The sequence below is a fragment of the Puma concolor genome, chromosome E2 (assembly GCF_028749965.1).
Source record: "Puma concolor isolate L17-30 chromosome E2, mPumCon1.1.hap2, whole genome shotgun sequence".
In the NCBI taxonomy this organism is placed as follows: Eukaryota; Metazoa; Chordata; class Mammalia; order Carnivora; family Felidae; genus Puma; species Puma concolor.
The window spans coordinates 59,896,668-59,920,775 of NC_141681.1; the positions used below are offsets into that span (position 1 = coordinate 59,896,668).

Sequence of the window (24,108 nt, forward strand, 5' to 3'; positions counted from 1 at the left end):
CCCTCAGACCCAGGAGTCCAGACCCCAGACCCTCCTCCCTCAGACCAGGTTGTTCAGAACCCAGCCCCTCCTCCCTCAGACCCAGGAGTCCTGCCCCCCAGCCCCTCCTCCCTCAGACCCAGGACTCCAGGCCCCCAGTCTCCTCCTCCCTCAGACCTAGGAGTCCTGGCTTCTCTTCCCTCAGACCCAGGAGTCCTGCCCCCAGCCCCTCCTCCCTCAGACCAGGTTGTCCAGAAACCAGCCCCTCCTCCCTCAGACCCAGGAGTACAGGCCCCCAGCCCCCTCCTCCCTCAGACCCAGGACTCCAGGCCCCCAGTCTCCTCCTCCCTCAGACCTAGGAGTCCTGGCTTCTCTTCCCTCAGACCCAGGAGTCCTGCCCCCAGCCCCTCCTCCCTCAGACCCAGGAGTCCTGCCCCCAGCCCCTCCTCCCTCAGACCCAGGAGTCCTGCCCCCAGCCCCTCCTCCCTCAGACCCAGGAATCCAGACCCCCAGCCCCTCCTCCCTCAAACCCAGGGGCTCTAATAGCCAAGAGATGCACCGGGCAAAGGACTTCTTTCCTGGCCTCAGCATCTGCTCTGGGCCTGGCTCCGTGCAGGGCGTGGGGTGGGGCTTTACCCTGGATCCTCCCAGCCATCCAAAAAAGGACGGACATTTAGCCCCAGTTTTCAGAGCAGGAAACTGAGGTTCTGAGCTGGGATCACCTTACACAAGGTCACAGGGGGAGGAGGAGATCGTGGGACCTGAGCCAGGTCCGAGTGACTCACAGCCCTGTTGTGTGCCCAACTCGGTTTCACTACTACTACAGCCCTGCTATTAATAAAGACACAGCGACAACGTTACCCAGACTCTGGAAGGATCCTGAGAAACTGGCTACGACGTTGCCCCTGGGAACCCGGGAGGGGGAGGGGGGCGGTGCGGGCAGAGAGAGAGGCAGAGAGAGAACTCTTCCCTCTTTGATTTTTTTTGGGGGGGGGGGGTGGGCGTTGGTTGTGAAAAGTTGCAAACATGCAGAAACGTCGAAAGAATGCCACCCTGACCAGACTTTACTGTTCACTTTCTTCAGCACTCTCTTTTCTTTTGGGGGGGGGAATGAAGTGTTTTAAAGTCAATTACAGCCTAGGGATATCTTTCTGGGTTCAGGGGTATGCTGCTGGTGTTTGCTTTCAAATATTCCAGCGAGAGAAAATCCAAGAATGCATGGAGGGTTGGAGTGGAGGGGGTGGGGGGAATGCCGAGACAGGAAGGGGACTTGGGCGCGTGGCTCAGCGAGAAAAAAGGGATTTCTTTCACTCTTTAGTTCTGGTTATGCTGGACATTTTTCCTCCTAAAGAGCTAGAAGTCGCCAAATACACCGCAAGTGTCATAAGAAATTCTTGCAACACTGGGGTTGACATCTCTATGAAAGCAAGGATCATTTCCAGGTCAAGCGCGATGCTACTATCATTGCCTCTAATAGCATTAGCAATAATTCCTTAAAACCAGCTCAGAGGCAGTCTTATTCCCTTTCCCCCTGTTTGTCCAAACAAGTCCCCTATTCCTGCTGCCGTTGGGTCCGTAATCAGTGTCAACACACAGCTTTGGGGGAACTTGTCATTGCCGTGCCTTTCATCCCGTGGATTTTTTTTTTCCCCCACAACGTATGTTACCTATTCAAAAACCAAAGCTGAAATGAATAAATACAGTGGTGACTATTCAATGCTTATCAGATGCCAAATGCCAGGCTCTGGCCTTTTTTTTTTTTTTTTTAATTCAGGATTGTGGAGTCCTCCCGACAAGCTCTGGACGGGTACAGTGATGCTTTCCAATGTACTAGTGGGGAAACTGAGGCCAGGAGCAGCGGAGCCATTGGCCAGCAGACAGAGCCTGGGCCAGGACTCCGTGCGGCTCTGAGGACTCCAGGCCGCTCTCTGCTCCCTGCCCAGGTAGCTTGAGTGAGCCAGAGCCCTGGTGTCCCATCAGAGCTGAGCTTCTCCACTGCCCACTAGGACCGGACTCGGGGCCGGATGTGTGCACGCAGGGGGCCGAGGGGACTCTGCAGCTGTTCCTCCTGGGTCTCCTGGGAGGGGGGTGAGAGGGGACGCTGGTGCAGGGCTCTGGCTCTCCCCAGCCCCCTGACAGGCTCACCGATGATCCGGGGAGCTTTGCACTTCCCCATTTAGCAACGCCACCCCACAGGGTCACCCGGAGTGACCCGGAGGAGGCAGGTGTGTGGGGGGGGGAGGCTCCAGTCCTGGCCCCGCGGGGCACACGCCCCTCATCAAAGCTGGCCTCTAGGCCTCCCGCCTGCCCTCTCCTGTGTCTCCTGTCTGCCAGTCCCCAAGGGCTCCTCCAATGACTGTCCTCCTGGCTCAGTCCCTCCTGGCTGAGTGAGTACTCCTCGACAAGTGTCCAAATGCCCCCGTACCTCAGCGTCCTCCTAATGAAATGGGAGTAATTGCACATTCTACCCAGAGCATTATTGTTAAAGAAACACTTGACATGCTATATTTTAAATATATCATATATCATATATAATAATCTATGTAATATACATGACCATGTGTATAATTATATCATGTATTATATATATCATTATCTATTATATAGAGTATATATCTTATATATATTATATATATATTAAGTTTTAATTTATTTATTTTGAGAGAGAGAGAGACAGAGACAGAGAGAGAGAGAGAGAGAGAGGGAGAAAGAATCCCAAGCAGGCTCCCCACTGTCAGTACAGAGCCTGATATCGGGCTTGAACCCATTAACCATGAGACCATGGCCTAAGCCAAAATCAAGAGTCGGATGCTCAACAGATTGAGTCATTCGGGTGCCCTGTTATTATTTTTTTTTTACGTTTATTTATTTTTGAGAGACAGAGCACGAGCAGGGGAGGGGCAGAGAGAAGGAGACACAGAATCCGAAGCAGGCTCCAGGCTCTGAGCTGTCAGCACAGAGCCTGACTCAGGGCTCGAACTCATGGACTGCAAGATCGTGCCTGGAGCCAAAGTCGGACACTGTAACTGACTGAGCCACCCAGTCGTCCTAGGTGCCCTGTTATTCATTTCAAAATGCATTTGTGGGCGCCTGGGTGGCTCAGTTGGTTAAGCGACCGACTCTTGGTTTCTGCTCAGGTCATGGTCTCGCAGTTCATGAGGTCAGGCTCCTTGCTAACAATGCCGAGCCTGCTTGGGATTCCCTCTCTCCCTCTCTCTGCTCCTCCCTCGCTCCTCCCTCTCGCTCCCTTGCTCTCACAGTAAATAAATAAATAAAACTTAAAAATGCATTTGCTACATATATATATATACACACAGGAATAACTGCTGTAGCCGGTCTCCTTGCATGTTGTTAAATGTTGCATAAATAGTGTCACGTCTGTGACCTTCTGCAGCTTGCTTTTGTTTGTGAGTTTCATCTGCACCGTACTTGGAGCTCAAGCTCTTTCCCTTGCGAAGATGTTGCATATTCTAGTGTATGAACACGCTCTCGTTGATGGACCCATTCTTCCAATGAGGGACACTTTACCTTTCCTCCAGTATTGTGCTCTTTCAAGTAGGGTTGCAAAAAATATTTGCAGACACGTTGCCTTGTGCTCAAGGGCCCACTTTCTCTGGTCCTGCCACATGCTCTCCAAGGCGGTTGTATCTGGCATTGGCCTTTTGTTATTTTTTTGAGTTCACAGGCCCCTTTGAGAATCTGAAGAAAGACATAGAGACTTGCACTGCCCAACACAGAAGCCACCAGCCACGTGTGGCTCTTAAGCACTTGAAACGTGGCTGGTCCAAACTGAGAACTCCTGTGAGTGTCAAATTGACCTTGGATTTCAAAGACTTAGCACCAAAAAGAGAATGTAAACGATCTCCCTGATGGTTTTCATATTAATTGCATGATGACCTGATAATGTTTGGGATGTACGGTCGATTGCGCCAATCGTGGATTTCGTGTTTGCAAACTTGCCTACTCCCTAAAAATTTTCTGTAGCCCTCATATCAAGTCCCGGCACTCTGATGGGCGTGTGCGGGGCTGCGAAAGATCTGAGCCACCGACACCCACGTTTCCAGCTGTGGCGGTGCACGGAGACCCTCTGCCTTCTTGCCTCACCTCTCGTCCTGTTAACGTGTCCTTTCTGCAGCCTGGTTAGTGCCACATTGTCCGCAGTCTGGTGCCTTTCGTGGCTGATTTTGCGGTTTAAACTGGCCCCCAAACACAACGCTGTAGTGCTGTCTGGTGCTCCTGAGCTCGAGGAGGCTGTGATGTGCCTTTCAGAGAAATATCTGTGTTAGGTAAGCTTCGTTCGGGGGCACGAGTTCCCTGGGCTGGTGGCTGGGATTTAAATGTTAGCGAATCAACAATATATCGGAAGTGAGGCGTCTTTACACAGAACACACGTAAAACAAGCTTGCGTGTTGATCCGTTAATGAAAATACTATGACTTGGGCTCCCAGGAACCTAATCCCGTATCCCCACCCCGGGGGGCAATGGTTCCACATTCACTAATTCAGCATTCACTTTATAGACTATAACAGGCACGAATATGGAGAATCAACTGTATGTATCAAGTAACCCCAGTAACAAAGAGACACTAAATTAAATGAAATAAAACATCAAAATTATTTTTGCCTTGTTTCTTCTTTTACTATTGGAAGAACGGAGGCACAATTTGGCAGACAGCATCCAGGATTACTGACCCTGCTGGATCTCTCTAGAAGTCTAGAGACCATGGGTTAAAAATCATTGCTTTCTCCATGTCTACGGGGCTTCAGGCCAAGGTCCCTCACTTATGTGGACCATATATGGACCACCTTCCTCCTGGCCTCCTGTCTCTCCCCCCTGGAGGTCTCACCCACCACCCCAAACACATCTGATACCCAGAGACTGTCCCTCTCCTTCTCATTAGCCTCCCATGGCTCCCTATTACCCTTGGGATCAAGTCCAAGCTCCCCAGCCTGGCCTCTGAGCCCTTCTGGAGTTGGAATTTGCATCTTATCTGCCGCCCCGCCCTATCGCACCCGACACCAGAGTTGCACTTACGGTCCCCTGGAGCCCGCTGGATTCTCTCGCCCTGTCCTCAGGAAATGTGTGTGGAATGAGACTGACGGATGGCCGGGGTGCACTTGTAATGGCGTCGTAAATCCCGCGTGATTAACGATAATTATAGCAGCATTTACTGAACTCTGTGTATTACCAGCCCCTGTGCTAATCCTCACAGCAGTCGGGAAAGGTAGGCCCTATTATTAGCTCCGTTTTATAGTTGAGGGAAGGGAGACTCTCACAGAGATTAAATCTCTTGCTCTGTGTCCCGCTCGCTCGGGGTCAACGGCACAGTTGGACTCCACCTGTCACCCCCACCCCCTCCCCCAGCCGCTCTGGGGTGTACAGATGTTTGCAGGCCAGGAGCTAGGGACCGATGCACGTCAAGGTTGCTGAGTTCTCGTTTCCACTCAAATTCAACACGCGTTTCCCGGGGACTGAGCTGGAGCAAAACCCAGCAGATGGGTTCTGTCCCTGCGGGGGGGGGGGGGGGGGGGGGAGGAGTCTAGAAAGTGGCCTGGACACGGATGTAAGCAATCATGAAACAAGGTGTTATCTGTTCTCATGGAGGTGACAGAGGGGGGCCCAGAGGTGATTCTGAAAAGTCCTGATGGGACAACGGGTTGGGGAGAAGGAGGCCTCTGAGCAGAGGCCCGTCCTATCTGGGATTCCAATTAAAACAGGGGCGCCTGGGTGGCTCAGTCGGTTGAGCGTCCGACTTCGGCTCAGGTCATGATCTCGCCATCTGTGAGTTCGAGCCCCGCGTCGGGCTCTGTGCTGACAGCTCAGATCCTGGAGCTGCTTCGGATTCTGTGTCTCCCTCTCTCTGACCCTCCCCTGTTCACGCTCTCTCAATAATAAATAAACGTTTAAAAAAATTTTTTTAAAAGACAGCAGCGCCTGGCTGGCTCAGTCCATGTAGAGCGTGCGACTCTTGATCTCAGGGTGAAGAGTTCGAGCCTCACGTGGGGCATGGAGCCTACTTTATTTTATTTATTTTTTTTTTTAATTTTTTTTTTCAACGTTTATTTATTTTTGGGACAGAGAGAGACAGAGCATGAATGGGGGAGGGGCAGAGAGAGAGGGAGACACAGAATCTGAAACAGGCTCCAGGCTCCGAGCCATCAGCCCAGAGCCTGACGCGGGGCTCGAACTCACGGACCGCGAGATCGTGACCTGGCTGAAGTCGGACGCTTAACCGACTGCGCCACCCAGGCGCCCCTCCTTTTTTTTTTTTAATTAATCGACTTTAGTTTTTAGAGCCGTTTTAGGTTCACAGCAAAATGAGAGGAAGATACAGAGACTTCCCGTCGCCCTCCTGCCTCCACTCATGCACCCCCCCCCCCCCCATTAGCAAATCCCCCACCAGGGGGTACATTTGTCACAGTTGATGGCCTTCGTTGACTGGTCATACTCATGGAAAGTCTACAGTTTAGGGTTTGTTCTTAGGGTTGGACGTCGTAGGGTTTGGACACACGTCCTGATACGTACATTACAGTACAACACGGAGTAATTTCACTGCCCTAAAAGCCCTCTGTGCTTCCCCGCCCCCCGCCCTCCCCTGATCTTTTCGCTGTCTCCAGTTTTGCCTTTTCCAGAACGACCTACAGTTGGACCCGTCCTGTATGTAGGAAGCCTTTTCAGCTTGGCTTCTACCCCTCGGAACTGTGCATTTAAGGTTCCTGCTTTTTGTGACTTGATCGTTCATTTGTTTTTAGCACCGGATAACATCCCGTTGTCCGGAGGGGCCCTGTTTGCCCCTTCACCTACTGAAGCGTCTCTCCGATTCTTGCCAACGGCAACATTGAATACAGCTGCCGCACACATCCGTGTAGGGGTTGTTGGGTGCATGTAACTTTTTTTACTCATTCCAGGGGACACTAAGGAGCGTGACTGCTGGGCGTGTCTCTCTTAAATACAACACAACTGCCATCATTTGCCATTTTTTTTTCTTGCTACCTATATTTTTTTCAGTTGAAAACAATCAGACATGGAAAAGAAGGACACGTTGCAGTTTTAGAGATGTCGGTTCAAGCCGAGCACGTTATGTCAGGGTATGAGCTCAAAGGTGCACTTCAATAAAAAATATTACATCACACGGCCGGCGCTCTGCCTCTCGGTTTGGAACTGAATACGCAGATACCAGATGCAAGGGTGACAGAGAAGGTCAGATCCCCGGTTATTCAGGTTCTAGTTCTTTGCCTTTATTATTGTTTTTTGTTTGTTTGTTTGTTTATTTATCTGTTTTGAGAGAGAGAGAGAGAGAGAGAGAGAGGATCCCGAGCCGAAACCAAGAGTTGGACACTTAACCAACTGAGCACCCCCACCCCCGCCAGCGCCCCCAGACTGCCATTTTATTTTATTTTATTTTATTTTTTTTATTTTTTTTAATTTTTTTTTTTCAACGTTTATTTATTTTTGGGACAGAGAGAGACAGAGCATGAACGGGGGAGGGGCAGAGACAGAGGGAGACACAGAATCGGAAACAGGCTCCAGGCTCTGAGCCATCAGCCCAGAGCCCGACGCGGGGCTCGAACTCACGGACCGCGAGATCGTGACCTGGCTGAAGTCGGACGCTCAACCGACTGCGCCACCCAGGCGCCCCCAGACTGCCATTTTAAATATAGCAGGACCACATAGCTGCACAGATGCGGACTGCATCTGAAGTGACCTTGGACTATCCGGTCCTCAGGAACTTACTATCAAAATGAACACATGTAGTGGAGTCTGCATGCATCGATGCCGGCTGTAAACTGGAATTCTCTGAATTAACTTCCACGTGCAATACAGCGCTTTATTAAAGGATAGGGAATAAAAAAATAAAATGTGCAGGGCGCCTGGGTGGCTCAGTCGGTTGAGCTTCTGACTTCGGCTCAGGTCATGATCTCACGGTTTGTGAGTTCGAGCCCCACGTTGGGCTCTGTGCTGACCGCTCAGAGCCTGGAGCCTGCTTTGAGTTCTGTGTCTCCCTCTCTCTCTGCCCCTCCCCTGCCCAAGCTCTCTCTTTCTCGCTTAAAAATAAATAAACATTAAAAAAAATAAAACATGCTAATTATATCTATGAATATATACACGTAGTATATATATGTTTCTATATGTATTCTGTATCTATATACATGTACGTATATATTTAACATATATCATATCTAAAACTCCATGGTGACATCAGCAGCAAAGGTTCAGAACTTAGACCGATAAAAGATGTTTTGCACAGAGAGGTCTCTATTCCGGACACTGTTTACCATTGCTGGGGCATGACCTAAGTGAAACATGGACCCAATGTTTAGTTTGGTTTTATTCTTGTTTTTAAAAAACTTTTTTTAATGTTTATTTATTTTTGAGAGAGAGAGAGAGAGACAGAGTGTGAGTGGGGGAGGGGCAGAAAGAGAAGGAGACACGGAATCCGAAGCAGGCTCCAGGCTCTGAGCTGTCAGCACAGAGTCCGACAGGGGGCTCGAATTCACCAAGTGTGAGATCATGACCTGAGCTGAAGTCGGACGTTTAACGGACTGAGCCACCCAGGCGCCCCAGTTTTATCCGTGGTTTTATATCCGACGCGCCCTGATTGCCTGCATCCAGGGCGGGCGGCTCCCGCTGCTGGCCCGATGGCCCACCACTGAGGGGAGATCCAAACAGGAAGTGGTTGAGGATGTGGGGAAACAGCCCCCCCCGCCACCCCCGGGCTCTGCTGCTGGGCGTGTAGCTCGCCCTTCCGGCCAGTGGGGTGAAAGACCTGAGTGAACGTGGGAGCCCCACGCCTGAGGACTCCTCCTGCGGGTGTATCCTTCCTGACAGATTCTCCCACAGAAGGTGATCGCGTGTGCTGGCTACCTCCCCTCCGTCGACCTGTCTCCTCTCTGTCCAGGTGAGCCCTTCTGACCGGACCAGGTGGGCTTCTGCTCAGGCTCAGCCAACGGGAAGCATCACTGGTGGAAGGTGATTGGAAGGTAGGGGGCAAGTGACAGTAAGGTCTGCCGCCAGTTTGGCAGTGACAGTGACCTTGAGCAACTCACGTCCCCTTTCTAAGCCTCAGTTTCCCCCTCTGCAAAGTGGGGGTGGGGTGAGTTACAGCCTCAGGTCATTTGTCGAACAGCTATTTGCTGTGTATCTACTGTGTGTCAGGCACTGTGCTGGCTGCCGGGGACCCAGTGATGAGCCGCACGGGCACCTTTACATTCTAGCGAGGGGTGGTGGGTGGCCAATTTGTAAACCAAACGAATTAGTAAATGAGGAGAAAACAGTGAGGGTGGTGGCCTTATCCTCACCCAAAAGATGTGGAGAGAGTCGCTGAGAAATAGTTCGTCAGATGATGTACCAAAGAACAACAACAAACTTAAGCGCCTGCTTTGCGCCAGGCGATACCCTAGGCTCTAGGAAGCCAGTGATACCCAGCCAAGAGGTGCACGCTGGTAGACTGCACATGCGGACAGGGCAGGCACTGGGGATCAAATTGTGCCCCCCAGCAAAAAACAAAACAAAACAAAAAAACACGTGGTTGAGCCCCCAGTACCTCGGCAAGTGACCACATTTGCAAATAGGATCACCAAGGATGCAGTTCGTTAAGGGGAGGTCGTAAGGGAGTCGGGCGGTTTCCTCCACGATGTCTCCCCAGAACACGGTGGGAAGACGGTCATGTGAGGCCACCGGCACGTGGAGCTGCAGGTGGGGTACAAAAGTGATGAGTCTACAAGCCACAGATGGCTGGCAAACCACCAGGAGCCAGGCAGAGGCGAGGAAGGATCTCCCTGAGGGTTTCAGAGGGAGCTCAGCCTTGCTCCCTCTTGGACTTCTAACCTCCGCAACTGTGAGAGAGGATACATTTCTGTTGTTTGAAGCCACCTGGCTTGAGATGCTTTGTTGCAGCGGCTCCGGAAAACTACTAAGCCAGATGGACGTATTTGAAACAATTAAACAATTAAACCCACCGACTTTAGACAGTGAGTACCATCAAGGAAACAAAACAGATCACATTTGTTGGCTCTGCTGTGTAGCAAATGACCACAAACTTAGCAGTTTCAAAGAACCAACCCCCTCCCCATCAGCTCCTAGCGCCTGTGAGTCAGAAGCCGAGGCACCAGGGGGCGCCTGGGTGACTCAGGTCATGATCTTGTGGTTCGTGGGTTCGAGCCCTGCATTGGGCTCTGTGCTGACCGCTCAGAGCCTGGAGCCTGCTTTAAATTCTATGTTTCCCTCTCTCTCTGCACCTCACCTGGTCGCTCTCCGACTCTCTCAGAAGTAAATAAATCTTTTTAAAATTTTTTTAAAAAAGGAAGCTGAGGCACCAGTGACTAGGTTCTCTGCTCAGGGAAAACTGTGAGAGTCTCATTTCCTTGCTGCTTGTTGGGCAGAATCCACTCTCAGTTCTCGGAGGCTGCTTGCATTCCCTGGGGTGGCGTCCCCTCCTCCCTCAAAGCTAGGAACGGAGCATCTCCCTCTTGTTGAATTCCCCCTCACGCTCTGAATCTTTTCTCCATCCGTTTTATGGGGTCGGCTGATTAGGCCAGGCCCACCAAAGATCATCTCCCTAGCTTTTTTCTTTTTTATTTATTTTGAAGGAGAGAGAGAGCAAGTGGGGGAGGGGCACAGAGAAGGGAGAGAATCCCAAGCAGGCTCTGCACCCTGATGCAGGGCTCAAACCCATGAACCATGAGATCATGACCTGAGCTGAAGTCAGACGCTTAACTGACTGAGCCACCCAGGTGCCCCGTTCATCCTTGTGACTTTTATCTGTTTGTACCTCTTATTCCTTTATATCTATTTCTCCCGTCCCTCCGCCGCCCTGCCCCCTGGCAGCCAGCGGTTTCTTCTCTGTATTCATGAGTCTGTTTCTGTTCTGTTTTGTTTTGTTTTGTTTAGGTCCCACATATGAGTGCCATCACCTGTCTTGCTCTGCCTGACTTATTTCACGGGGCATAACGCCCTCCAGGTGCATTCACGTTGTCTGATTTGGAATCTTAACGCCACGTGCAGTGTCCCCTTCACAGCAGCACCTATGTGAGCTTGGGGAGGAGGCGTGTGTGCCCCGGGGTGGGGGCGGGGGGGAGCAGGAATCTTGGGAGCCATCTGAGAATTCTGCCCTACAACGAGGGATCGGTGGAGACGGGAGGAGGTAGGGAGGGCCTCCTAGGGGAAGCATAAAGGGAAAGACAAGGGAGTCATCCCAGGCAAAGAGAAGTGTCCATCCAAGGCCGTGAGATGGGAAGGCTGGCAGGTGCCGCGAGCCTGCAGAGCTGTTCCAGGGAAAAGAGCAGCCAGTGCACTGGAGAATGGGCGTGATAGTAAATAGTAGCTACAATTGTTACTCTGATACTAGAAGTCTGGAGGCGGCCAGTCTGGGAGGACTCGCTTTCTCTCTCTGGCACCCCCCCCCCCCCCGGTGACCTTGGGTGGGTCACTTCTCTCTCCCTGGCTCCACATCTGGTGCCGGCAACGCCTCTCTTCCCCCTGCCCCCCCCCCGCCCCACCTCCTTGAGACAACAGAGCTGAGTCGGGAGGAGGGCACAAGTTGGGCACAGCCCCAGCGGTGGGAGACGAGGGCGGCCGGGGCTCGGGAAGCTGGGCGGGTGGCAGCAAATTTGTATGTGGTGCAGGTCTGTGCCAGGCACAGTGCTGGGCGTGGTGAGATAAGGGGCCCAGGAAGAGCCCGGACTTGGCCTCTGGGGCTGAATTCCAAACCGCCCCCCAGGAGGCCGGGAGCAGGCAGTGGAAACCGCCCACCGTGGGCTTGGTGCCCGGAGGAAGGCAGAGCCTCCACGGTCCTGGATGCCTGTGGGTCGGCGGCTTGGAGCCTGGGAGCCTCAGAGCCCCTCTGCAAGGGGAGGGCGTCCCTGCTCCCGACTCATGTGCTGGGTCCCCTGGCTCCTATGGACCACATCTCAAAGTGCCCCTCCTCGGAAGCCCTCCAGGACCACGGAGCCAAAGTCACAGCTTGAGCCACAAGCCCCTGCTTCTCCAGCAGCACCGCTTTATTCTTTCTCTCTCTCTTTTAAATATTTATTTATTTTTGAGAGAGAGAGAGAGAAAGAGAGAGAGGGAGACACAGAATCGGAAGCAGGCTCCGGGCTCTGAGCCGTCAGCACGGAACCGGATGCAGGGCCCGAACCCACGAGCCATGAGATCATGACCTGAGCCCAAGTCGGAAGCTCAATCGACTGAGCCCCTCCAGGCGGCCCTGCTTTATTCTCTCTCGATGGCATTGATACAGGTGGATCTCAATGTTGTGTGGGACCATAATATACATTTATATGAAATAAATAACATTGTATGGGAGTGTAAACATAAACGTCCCTGAGTGCATATGGATACAAATAAGTAAGTAAATACATAAATAGGGGAAGGAGACAGAACAGTCTTCAAAACTGTATCTGGATGCTTCTCCCTCCCCTCCCCTCCCCTCCCCTCGGGCTGTGCTCCGTGACTTGTGCAGAGTGAAAGGGGGAGGGGTCGCTTTACAGTGAAGACACCTGGCAATCAGCACACGTCCCTGTCTGCCAGGTGACCAGGGCGGCACCATCCGTGGTCAGTCAAGTGGATCCACGTGCTCCCCCTCCGCCCACACCGCCCCCTCTGAGAGGACGTGCTGAGAAAAGCACTTCGCCGGCTGGCTTCGGGTTTCTCCCCAGGACGCCCCAAAGCGGTCAAAGTCCTCAAAACCCAAGGCAAGTTTGGGAAATTATCACAGACCAGCGGAGGCTTGAGAAGGCATGACAGAGGCCGGGCGGTACCCCGGGGTGGGGTCCTGGAACAGAAAAGAGGCATCAAGGGAAAATGAGCTAAATCTCAGTAACGCCTCGCGTTTGGTTGACAGCAGTCTAGTGGCTTTGGTTCCTGGGTTTTGAGACGTGAGCTGTGGTAACGGGAGAGGGTAGTGCGAGGGGGCCCTGACTCGGGGACACATGGAAAGTCCCCGGACTATCACTGCAAATTCTCTGTAAACCGAAAACTGTTCTAAAAAGAAAAGGTTATTTATTTTTAACGTTATTTATTTATTTTTGAGAAAGAGTGATGGGAGACAGAACATGAGCAGGGGAGGGGCAGACAGAGAGGGAGACACAGAATCCCAAGCAGGCGCCAGGCTCCGAGCTGTCAGCACAGAGCCTGACGTGGGGCTCGAACCCACAAACCGTGAGATCATGCCCTGAGCCGAAGTCGGAAGCTTAACCGACTGAGCCACCCAGGTGCCCCAAGGAAAGCTTATTTAAAACTCAAATCAGGTGGGCTTAAGAGAACCTTTGCCCCCCTCTTCACTAGTTAATTCTCCAAACAGAAGCCAGAGGGAATCTGTTAAATCAGGAGAGGAGTCTGTGCCATTCACGGGGTACGTATTCCCCAACATTTATCAAATGGTAACACGGAAAATGCATGCATTTCACCGTATTTAAATTTTACCAAGGACAAGAAGCTTAAACAAATATTTGATATCTTGTTACAATATGCATGCCCGTGGCAGTGTTTAGGGGGTGATATGAGCTAATATTTGCAAATTGCTTTGAAATGATTTTTTTTTTTTTAAGGCAGATATATGGGATCTGTCTGTAATTTCCACTCAATTTTTCTGGAAACGTAAAACTGCTCACCAAAGGAAAGTGTATTAAATTTTAAAAAGATGTTGGGGCGCCTGGGTGGCGCAGTCAGTTAAGCGTCCGACTTCAGCCAGGTCACGATCTCACGGTCCGTGAGTTCGAGCCCCGCGTCGGGCTCTGGGCTGATGGCTCAGAGCCTGGAGCCTGTTTCCGATTCTGTGTCTCCCTCTCTCTCTGCCCCTCCCCCGCTCATGCTCTGTCTCCCTCTGTCCCAAAAATAAATAAACGTTGAAAAAAAATTTAAAAAAAAATAAATAAATTTTAAAAAGATGAATGTTGGATAGATTGCTGGACAGACAAATGAAAGGATAGATGGATAGGACATGAAGCAAATAGAGCAAAATGCTCATTGTAGGCTCTCTTGGGTTAGTGTATGTATTTACTTTCTAATTCTTTCCACTTTTTTTTTTTTCATTTTATTTATTTTAGAGACAGTGTGAGCAAGCAGGGGAGAGGGGCAGAGGGAGAGAGAATCCTAAGCAGACTCCGTGCTCAGCACAGAATCCGGTACAGGGCTTGATCCCATGACCCTGGGATCATGACCTGAGCCAAAATCAAAAATCAGACTCTCCACCGACTGAGCCGCCCAAGCACCCAATTTTTTCCATTTTCTATGTGTTTTAAGATTTTCAAATGTTGGAGCACCTGGCTGGCTGTCGGTGAAGCATCTGACGCTTAATATCAGGGTCCTGAGTTTGAGCTCTATATAGGCATAGAGTTTAGTTTAAAAAAAAAATTTTTTTTAAGGGCGCCTGAGTGGCTCAGTCAGTTAAGCATCCAGCTTCAGCTCAGATCATGATCTCACGGTTCACCAGTTGAAGCCTCACATCAGGCTCTAGTGCTGACAGCTCAGAGCCTGGAGCCTCCTTCGGAGTCTGTGTTTGTGTGTGTGTGTGTGTGTCTCTCTCTCTGCCCCTCCCTTCTCATGCTCTCTCTCTCTCTCCCTCTCAAAAATAAATAAACATTAAAAAAAATTAAAAATTTTTTCCCAATATTAACTTGTGCCAGCCTCCACATGATCCCCACTCCCCAGGGCTCTCTTTCCATGTCACGTGGAGTAGAAATCAGACTCTTCATGGTTTCTCTACCAGATCTGGACCCCCCGATTCTCCCTGATTTCTTCCCCCTGTCTCCCTCCTTCTCTCTCCTTCCTGGTGGCCTCTGTGCTCCCTGAACACATCAGTCACCTTCCTGCCTAGATCCTTTGCACCAGCTCTGCCCCTCCCCGGGACTCATCTCCTTCAGTTCCTGCTTCAATGCCTCCCCCGTCCCACACCTTGCTCCACACCATGTGTCCCCCCCTAAGATGTTTTTTTTTTAATTTTAAAAAAGTTTATATATTTATTTTGAGAGAGAGAGGGAGAGCGCCGAAGAGAGGGAGGAAGAGAATCCCAAGCAGGTTCTGCACAGTCAGCACAGAGCCTGATGTGGGGCTTGATCTCATGAGCTGCCAGATCAAGACCTGAGCTGAAACCCATAGTTGGATTCTTCACCGACTGAGCCGCCCAGGTGCCCACTAAGATGTTTTGTATAGTTTACCTTCTTTGTTTGGCTTTGTGTCTGTCTCCTGCCACTACCATGGAAGCCCCATGTGGGCAGGGATTTGGGTCGGTTTCATTAACCAGAGAGTGATCAGCACCTAGGACAGTGCCCAGCACATAGTGAGGGCTCAGTAAATACCCGCTGAATCCGTGACCTACGTGTATTGGTCAATCTGTGCTTCTTGCCAAAACGTAACCTTGTCTGATGTTTTCCCCACCTGGAGCCCGGTACTTTGCACAGAGCCAAGAGTTTTAAGATGGGGGCACCTGGGTGGCTCAGTCGGTTAAGTATCCGACTTTGCTCAGGTCATGATCCCTCGGTTCAATGTTCTATCCCCACGTCAGGCTCTGTGCTGACAGCATGAGTTTGCTTCAGATTCTCCATATCCCTCTCTCTCTCTCTCTCTCTCTCTCTCTCTCTCTCTCTCTCTGCCCCTCCCTGCCCTCTCTCTCTTCCCCCCAAATAAATATTAAAAAAAGAGTTTTAGGATGAATGAATGAATGAACGAATGAGCAGGGTAAGAATGAATCTTTGTATAAGGGCTAAGAGCACAGGCTTTGTCATTGCAATGCTTGGAGATGTACCCAGATCTGCTCCTTACCAGCCAAGAGACCCCGGGCGTGTCAGTTCACTGAGCTTCCTTCTCCGGATAATGGAGCCCCCGTGGGGAACCCTCCTATCTCCCTGATGGGATGTAAGTGGTGTGGCCGCTTTGGGAAACAGTTCTGACAGTTCCTTAAAAAGTGTATCATGAGCTTTTCACACAGCCTAACAATTCTGCTCCTGGGAGTGTGCCCAAGAGAACAAAACCCATGTCCGCAGGAAGGGTCGTCCCATGTGTTCTCAGTGGGACTATTCATAACAGGCGAAGAGCAGACACGACCCGGGTGTCCATCAGCAGATGAATGGCCGAACACAATGCGATATGCCCTGCAAGGGGACGTTACTCAGCCATAAAGAGAATGAAGTACTGGTAAAACGTGCAGTGTGGACGAACCGTAAAGACAGTATGCTGAGTGAAAGAAGCCAGACATGGGAGGCCACCTATTGTATGATCCATTGATAGGAACTGCCCAGGAAAGGCGAATCTGTTAAGACATAAAGTAGATTCGTGGTTGCCTGGGGCTGGGAGTGGGGATGGGAAGTGACTGTTACCGGGCACAGGAGATCTTTTGGGGATGCTGGATATGCTCTATCATTTGATTTTGGTGATAGTTGCACAATCCTGTAAACTTACTAAAAGTCATTGAGTTGTGCACTTAAAATGAGCAAATTCTATGCGGTGGGGGAGGAGGGGAAGATATCTCAATAAAGCTGTTTAAGAGAAAAAAAAATTGGAGAGCGTCTGGCTTCGGCTCAGGTCATGATCTCTCAGTTCCTGGGTTTGAGCCCTGCGTAGGGCTCTGTGCTGATGGCTCAGAGCCTGGAACCTGCTTCGGGTTCTGTGTCTCCCTCTCTCTCTGCCCCTCCCCTGCTCGCCCTCTGTCTCTCTCTCTCTCTCTCTCTCTCTCTCTCTCTCTCAAAAATAAACATTTAAAAAATTAAAAAGAAAAAAGTTGGAGCCCATAACAGTGTGTACCTATTGATGGTGTTAAAGATTAAATGAGACGTAGGGTAAATACCCAAGAAATGTGTTTGTATGATTATGAACACAAGTGATTGAGGTCACGTGTGCAAACTGCTCAGCGCAAGGAACAAGTACCCTGCAGGGTTTGATTCATGAACAGCGGTAGCATCACCCCCCAAGAATAGTAACCATGCGCGTGTTGTATCATTTTCTGTGCGTGTCCCACACATCAGTTTTCTCGTCTGCAAAGTGGGAGGCCTGGGCTTCAGCTTTAGGGAACTTTTCTCACCCTAAATTCTGTATGTTCTTCTCGGAATGTTTCTCTCCGATACAGCAGATCCTCAAGGCAGAGTAAGTGGGGATGGGGGAGAGGAGGAGGGTGGTGGGCACACCCATGGAGGGGTGGGGTTATGATGCCTTGGGGCCTGGAGACCGGGAAGCATGTAAGGAGGGGATGTGTGCCTGGGCGCTGATCCTAAGGTTTATGTCGGCCTGGTTAAGGGTGTTCAGGGTGTAGAGCTGGTCCAGCCTGGGTTCAAATTCCGTGCCCGCTATTTCCTAGCTATGAGATTTTGGACAAGGGACTCCCCTCTCTGAATGTTGTTTTGCCCCTAGAAAAGGGTAAGGATGTTTCCTAATTCCCAATGGAGTGGTGAGGATTCCCTGAGATCGTGTCTATACCAGCCTGGGAAAATAACAAAGGAACGACAGCAATGACTTCCCTTCCTGGTGGCAACCACTGTTTTTCAGCCTTTTCCGCAAAGTACCCCGTTGAATACAAAGGACTCAATTCATGGTGGTGATTTCCAAAGTAGGACAAATGACTTCACTTTAATCCTGTTTGCCTCTTCTGTAAAGTGGGCTATATAACCCCCTCCATCAGTGAGCTGTATCAGTGGGGTTGTGCTGAAAAGGTGTCTGGCCCTTGTAGGTGCTCGCTAAATGGTAGCCCCTGTTTGGATGCGGTAATAGGGAGTCGCTGAAGGTTCCTGGGGAGGGAAGTAGCTTTGATGTCATGAACGCACACCCCAGCTCCCCAGCTGCTCACACCTGAGGCTTAGTTGCAGGATCTAGTTTGTAGAACTGTCTCATTTGGAAACCCTAATTTATTTGTGCCAATATTTCATTATTGTCCACGTCGTCTGCTGGTCTTCAGTTCCATGAGGCTGGTGCCCAGGTGGTCTCACTCATCACTCTGCTCCTAGCATCCAGGCCTGGGTGGTGCTGTGACAATCAAACAGATGACCTTTGTTGAATGCCTACTATGTGCCAGGCACTGTTCCAAGGGCTCAGCCAAGATGTGTTAAATCTTTCACAAGGGGGGAATTCTGCACAGCTCTGAGTCAGTTATCTCCCTTCCTAGACCCTCACCCTCCATCCTTCTGGCTTCCCTCCCTCCTGCCTGCTCCTGCCTGGTGTTCCCATCACACCAGGGCATGACCTTCCCTCCCAAAGCCTCCGTTTGTTGCCCTGGAAAACCAGGATGATCTCACCCCTCTTTTCCTGGCCTTACAGGCATAAAGATGCCTAAGTGGTCGATGTCATTGTTTGCAAAGGGCAAGAGAGAGCCACTGAAGGTGCTGGAGGAAGGCAGGATGTCAACAGAAGGAAAGGGAAGGGGTTTAAAGAAGACTGGCTTGGACACACCCTTCCCCCTCCACTCCTTAAGACCCAAACAAATGGGTATGTGTGTGTGTGTGTGTGGGGGGGGGGAAACATTAAAAAGTTTGCAGAAAATGACACTTCCCCCCCATCCCCCAATTCCTTGTGGTTTCTCAAACATGCAGCACCAACCCACCTCACAGCATTTGTCCCTGCTGTTCCCTCCACCCGGTTCTTCATTCAGGTCAAAGGTCATCTCACCAGAGGGTGAGATGCTCACTCATCACAGCACCATGTGGTTTTCTCAGAAACCCTTACTGATATCTGGTGCTCTACAGCAGATCGGTTTATTATCTGGACCAGCTCTGTCCCGAGACAACTTCTTGCAATGATAGAATGTTCTAGATCTGTGCTGTCCAACAGGGCAGACCCAGCCGCCCGCCACACGGGGCTCCTGAACACTGAGGAACTGAACTTGTATCCGTTCTTAACTGTTTTATTTCAAATGTATTTACTTGTTCTAAGTCTAAATAGAAACAGCCATGTGTGGCTGGTGGCTAAACTCTATTGGGTGGTGCAGATCTAGAATTCCAGCGCCTCATAGTGGGGGCACTGGTTTTCTCCTCTCCAGCACCCCCAAGGGCCCATTGTTGTGTCTGCCAGATGTTTGCTGAAGAAACGCACGAAGAGGGGGCGCCTGGGTGGCTCAGTCAGTTAGACGTCTGACTCTCGGTTTCCTCTCAGGTCATGATCTCACGGTTTCTGAGTTTGAGTCCCTGTTGGGCTCTGTGCTGGCAGTGTGGAGACTGCTTGGGATTCTCTCTCTCCCTCTTTCTCTCTGCCCCTCCCCCCCCCCCAGTGCTGTCTCTGTCGCTCTCAAAATAAGTAAATAAAATAAAATAAAAAAGGAATACATGCAGAGATTACACAAGGGGGGGGGGTGCCTGGGGCTCCCCAAAGATGCCTGGACGGATGGTAACCTGGGTTGTCTCACTCCCGTTTCTCCTCCTGAGTCTCTTGCTGGCTAAGCCCCTCCCTCCCAGTCCCTGATGTGAGTATCTGGATCCTTCCTGCTTGGAACCCAAGCTCAGGGTCTGCTGGGCGAATCCCAGCTCACCCTAGGCGCCCCCCTGCAGCCCCCCCTCCCCCACCACAGACAGCCTCACTCTCTCCTGTTTCACGAACTCACATTTATTCACAGACAGACAAAGGGACAGGGATGGACCTTTGCTCACTGGGGACCCCCAGCGTCTGGCAGTTCCGAAGAGGTGACGGTGTCCAGTGTGTATCATGGGGGACAGCCAGGCAGGGGATCCCCCCACCCCCAGTCTCCATATCTCTGGCCAATATTCTCCGCCTCCTTTTTTCCGAGTAGTCCTGCCTTCAGAGGCCTGCTGGCGCAAGCAGTTCCTAACCAGGGTCGGGGGCCTGGGGGTGGGCGATGGGGAGGGAGGGGCGGTCCAGGGCCCACCCTCCTTAGTGTTGAGGGCTGGAAGGGGACGGGTGGGGAGACAGAGGAGGCGCCTGCTCTTGGACTTCCCTCCTCCGTCTGGCAAACCAGGAGCCAAATGGAGCGGCCGAGAGTGGGTGTGAAGGTCAGGAGGCCAGGCCGCCCGACCCGCGCAGGTGAGCCTTGCTGTCGAGCTCTTCTTCCTCCATCTGGAAGGCCGAATGGTCCTGGCTGTCGAAACAGGAGGCGCTGAGGAAGGCAGGGGGAGCCGGTGGCGGCGACCGGGGTGGGGACCCCGGGGAGGGCGGCTCTTCCTTGATGTGTGCGACGGGCAGCGGGAGCCCTTCCTCGTCCTCCTGCCCGGCCGGCGGCGGCGGCGGGGGCGGCGGGGGCGACGGCGGGGCCTGGGCCTGGAGCGCCTGCAAGGCGGCGGCCCTCTCCAGCTCAGCGCGGTGGCAGCGTTGGTGGCGCAGGAGGCTGTAGGCGCGCGAGAAGCGGCGCGGGCAGCGCGGGCAGGGGTGCGGGGCCGGGCCCCCCGCGTGCACCTGCGCGTGGCGGGCCAGGTCCGCCAGGCGCTTGAACTCCCGCTGGCAGCGCACGCACTGGAACGGGCGCGCCCCTGAGTGGGTCACCCCGTGCTGTCGCAGGTGCGCCCGGCGCCGGAAGCCCTTGCCGCACTCGGGGCACCAGAAGCGGGGCTCCCCGGCGGGGGGCCGGGCCGGGGCGGCGTCGCCTCCGTTCTGCCCGCCTTCTCCCCCCTCCGAGGCGCTCCCGCACTCGGCCCCCTCGCCCCCCTCAGGCCCCTTCCCTGAGTTCCGTCCGCCCGAGGCCTTGTCGTCCTTCCTGCCCGCCGGGGGCAGCGGGGCCAGGAGGCTGAGCGCGCCGTGGACGCGGCGGTGCTGGCGGAGGTAGGAGGCGAGGCGGAAGGCCAGGCCGCAGTCCGGGCACACGAAGGGGCGGTCGGTGGAGTGGACCAGCCGGTGGCGGGACAGCGACCAGGGCCTGGCGAAGGCCTTGAGGCAGATGGAGCACTGGTGGCGCTTGGGGCGGGGCGGGGGGCCCCCTTCCCCCTCCTGCTCCCCCTCGGGGCGCAGACACGGGTGCGCTTTGAGCTCGCCCTTCGTGGCGAAGGCTTCGCGACAGCGGAGGCACAGCAGCGTCCAGTCGGCCTGGAGCAGGACCTGCTTCTCCTCCTGGCGCCCGGCCGCCAGCGCCAGCTCGGCCCTCAGCTCGGCCGCCCCGGCCTCGGCCTCCTCCTCCTCCGACTCGCGGGGCTCCGAGCTCGCGGGGGCCGCCAGCGTGGCCGGCTCCCCCGCCGGCCACGTCTCGGGCCACGCGGCCTCCTCCTCGGCGGCCCCCGCCGCCGCGGTGCTCGGCTGCTCGGCGCTGGCGTCCTGCGGGCCCCAGCTGGTCTCCGCGGCCTCCTTGGCCGCCCTCTCGATGGCCAGCTCGACCTCGCCGCCCGCGTGCTCCTGGGCCAGGTGGCGCCTGAGCTGGGCGGGCTCAGGGAAGGTGCGGGGGCAGGCGGCACAGCGCAGCGGGGGTTGGGGCCCGTGGCCACGCAGGTGGCGGGAGAGGTGCGCAGGCCGGCGGAAGGCCTTGGGGCACAGGGGGCAGGCGTGGGGTCGGAGGCCCGAGTGGCTCAGCCGGTGCCGGGAGAGGTAGTAGGGGAAGCGGAAGAGGCGGCCGCAGGTGGGGCAGGGCAGGGGGGCCCGAGGGGCTCCAGCGCCCCCCCTGCCACGGCCTCGGCCTCGGCCCCGGCCCCGGCCGCGGCCCCGACCCCGGCCACGGTGAGGCGGGCTGCCCTGGGCGGGTGGAGGGGGCTGCGGGTCCATGCCTGTAAGGAGAAAGGGGAGACAAGGAGACATTGTGGGGAGGGTGTTGGATCAAGGGAGATGTGGGCAGGGAAGCAGAGACAGAGAGCCAGACGGAGATGCAGAGATGGTCAGGTGTTTAGCCAGGCAAAGGAGAGAGCCAGCAAGACAGAAGAGACACAGAGACGTGGGGACAGAAAGACCGACAGCAGGAGAAGCGGTCAGACAGGATGGTGGGAGACAGCAGGAGAGAGAGGTGAGGACTCCCAGCAGAGACAGAGATGGGGAGAAAACAAAGAGGTTTGGGGAGAGAGGGTGCAAACACAGAGACCAGAAGAACCTCAGCAGGGTGGAGGTGGGGAGAGACGGCGAGACAGCGAGAGGGAACAAGCCAGAGACACGGACAGGAGAGGAGACAGACAGGGAGACAGTGAGCCAAGCGCTCTTCCTCAGGGGCCGGGCTGGAGCGTTTTGGGAGGGGCTGGGAACCAGCCTGTGGTGCCCGAGTGGAGGGGGTGGAATTCAACACTGGGAGGCCCCGGAAATGGAATGTGGGTACCCAGACCGGGGTCTGGGAGAGGCCAGGAGTAGGAGGGCTGCCTCAGCCTCTCAGCCCGGGAGAAGGCTGGGCGGCCACACTCCTGGGACTGAGGGAGGTGGGCTCCGGGGCCTGGGACCCCAGGTTTGGGAGGTGGCTGGGATCCACTCCTGTGTGGGAAGCGGTATGGATTCCTGGGTCCCAGGGGCAGAGAGGATTGAGGGAGGGGGCTGGGCTCCTAAGACAAGGGAGAGGAGGGGACTGGGGGCTCCACTGCCGGAATGCTCCAGGGAGGAGGCTGCTGGGGGCCAGGCCCCTGGACGCCTGCCCCCCACCAAGGCTGCTGGGGTCCTGAGCCCTAGGTGCCCAAGGAGGTGGGGGGGGGGCGATCTCCCCACTGGGCCCAGCCTGCGGTTCCCCGCAGGTCTGATCAGCAGAATTGGGGCCGCAGTTCGAGGCCTCACAGATTTCTGGGCCCAGGGCCTGGGGCTCGGCCCTGATCGCTGGGCGCAGGGTTCTTACCTCCGCCTCCTTCGCTCCTTTCTTCCTTCCCCGCGGCCGGCCAAACGCGGACGGTGGTGGCGGGGAGGGAGGGAGGGAGGGCCCGAGCGTGGTGGGGGGTGGAGGAGGCTGGGCTCGGTGTCACCGCCTAAGCCTTCCCCCCGGAAACCCGGTGTTTCCACGGAGCCCCGAAGAGGAAAGACTGGCTGGGAAGCCGGAAGCGGGAGGACGAGGGGACCCAGGGGGCGGGGAGGGAGGGCGGCTTGGATTCCTGGGTCCTGCACGGGGAGGGGGCTGCGGGCCTGGGAGGCCGGGTCCAGCTCCCCTCCCCACCCCAACAGACACACATATTCATTCATGGCTTCAACAAATACACATTTATCAGGTCCTGTCTGTGCCAGGCACTGTGTCGGGCGAGGGGGGTGCCAGGGGACCGCGATGAATGAGGCGGTGGCAGAGGCCTCAGGGAAAGTGGGGGCGCTCTGGACTAGAACCCGATTCCAGCCATCACTTGGCTGCCTGAGCAAGCGACTTCGCCTTCTCCTGGCCTCAGTGTACCCCTCCATGATAAGCCCTGTGCATAATCATTCGCTCCTAAGACACCAGTATTTACTGAGCACCTGCTCCAAGTCCGTTCTGCATATTCCTTGCCACACATACTCACTCCATCCTAAGCTACCGAGATCCGCTGAGCACCTACTATGGGCTAGCTCTGTCCTTGGTGCTGGAGCTTCCGTGGCAAAGACACAGGCCATTGGACCCTGTCTGCAGGAATCTCAAGGAGGACGCAGTCAGACACAGATCCAATTGCCCTCCTGGAAAAATGTGCTCTGTCGCAGGAAAGAGGGTTTGGTGGGAACACAGAGAACAGAGACGGCACTGAGCTGATCCCACACAGGGGTGAGAGCAACCCTCAAGGTCTTGCAGGAGGCAACACTGTTTCAGCGGAAACTTGCATGAGGAAAGTCAACGGTTAGGGATGAGAACCATGAGCGAATGTAAAGGGTAGAGACATGTGCCTCCACACGACACCTCAAATACCTGATGCTGAGCAGAAAAGGCACGTGGTGGAGGTATGCCTGCAGCTAGTCGCCGTTGGTTTAAGGTGAAATACATGCTCAACATTGTTGGCGAGAGTGTGGGAACTGGAACCTCTTGCACACGGTTGGGGCGAATGGAATTTGACATTTATTTGTTTTTGAGAGAGAGAGAGAGAGCACGAGTGGGGGAAGGGCAGAGAGAGAGAGAGAAAGGGAGATACAGATTCTGAAGCAGGCTCCCGGCTCTGAACTGTCAGCACAGAGCCCGACGCGGGGCTCGAACCCACAAACCATGAGATCATGACCTGAGCCAAAGTTGGATGCCTAACCGACTACTGAGCCACCCAGGCACGCTGGGGCGAGTGAAGTTTGGAACAACCTTAACAAGCGAACAATTCCAGGACCTTTTCTGTCAGACCTGTTTGGAAACATGCAAAATGAAATCTGTATCAGGAATGA

General features: G+C 54.0%; 1 protein-coding gene and 2 long non-coding RNA genes across 3 annotated transcripts; 1 reads left to right on the top strand and 2 right to left on the bottom strand.

Annotated features, from left to right (window-relative positions):
- Nucleotides 1-969: 969 nt before the first annotated feature.
- Nucleotides 970-5,410, bottom strand: LOC147573858 (uncharacterized). Its single transcript, XR_015245069.1, has 2 exons — nt 5,014-5,410; nt 970-4,241 (listed from the first exon to the last, which is right to left on the bottom strand). It is a non-coding gene; the product is annotated as an uncharacterized LOC147573858 (long non-coding RNA).
- Nucleotides 4,984-12,871, top strand: LOC147573859 (uncharacterized). The gene is made up of 4 exons (XR_015245070.1): nt 4,984-5,203; nt 8,879-8,960; nt 10,870-11,007; nt 12,508-12,871. It is a non-coding gene; the product is annotated as an uncharacterized LOC147573859 (long non-coding RNA).
- Nucleotides 12,872-19,476: 6,605 nt separating this feature from the next.
- On the bottom strand, nt 19,477-22,744 carry ZNF579 (zinc finger protein 579). The gene is made up of 2 exons (XM_086690747.1): nt 22,631-22,744; nt 19,477-21,593 (listed from the first exon to the last, which is right to left on the bottom strand). Exon 2 carries the CDS (start codon nt 21,589-21,591, stop codon nt 19,903-19,905), a length of 1,689 nt encoding a protein of 562 aa, XP_086546873.1. The 5' UTR covers nt 21,592-21,593; nt 22,631-22,744; the 3' UTR covers nt 19,477-19,902.
- Between the last annotated feature and the right edge of the window lie 1,364 nt (nt 22,745-24,108).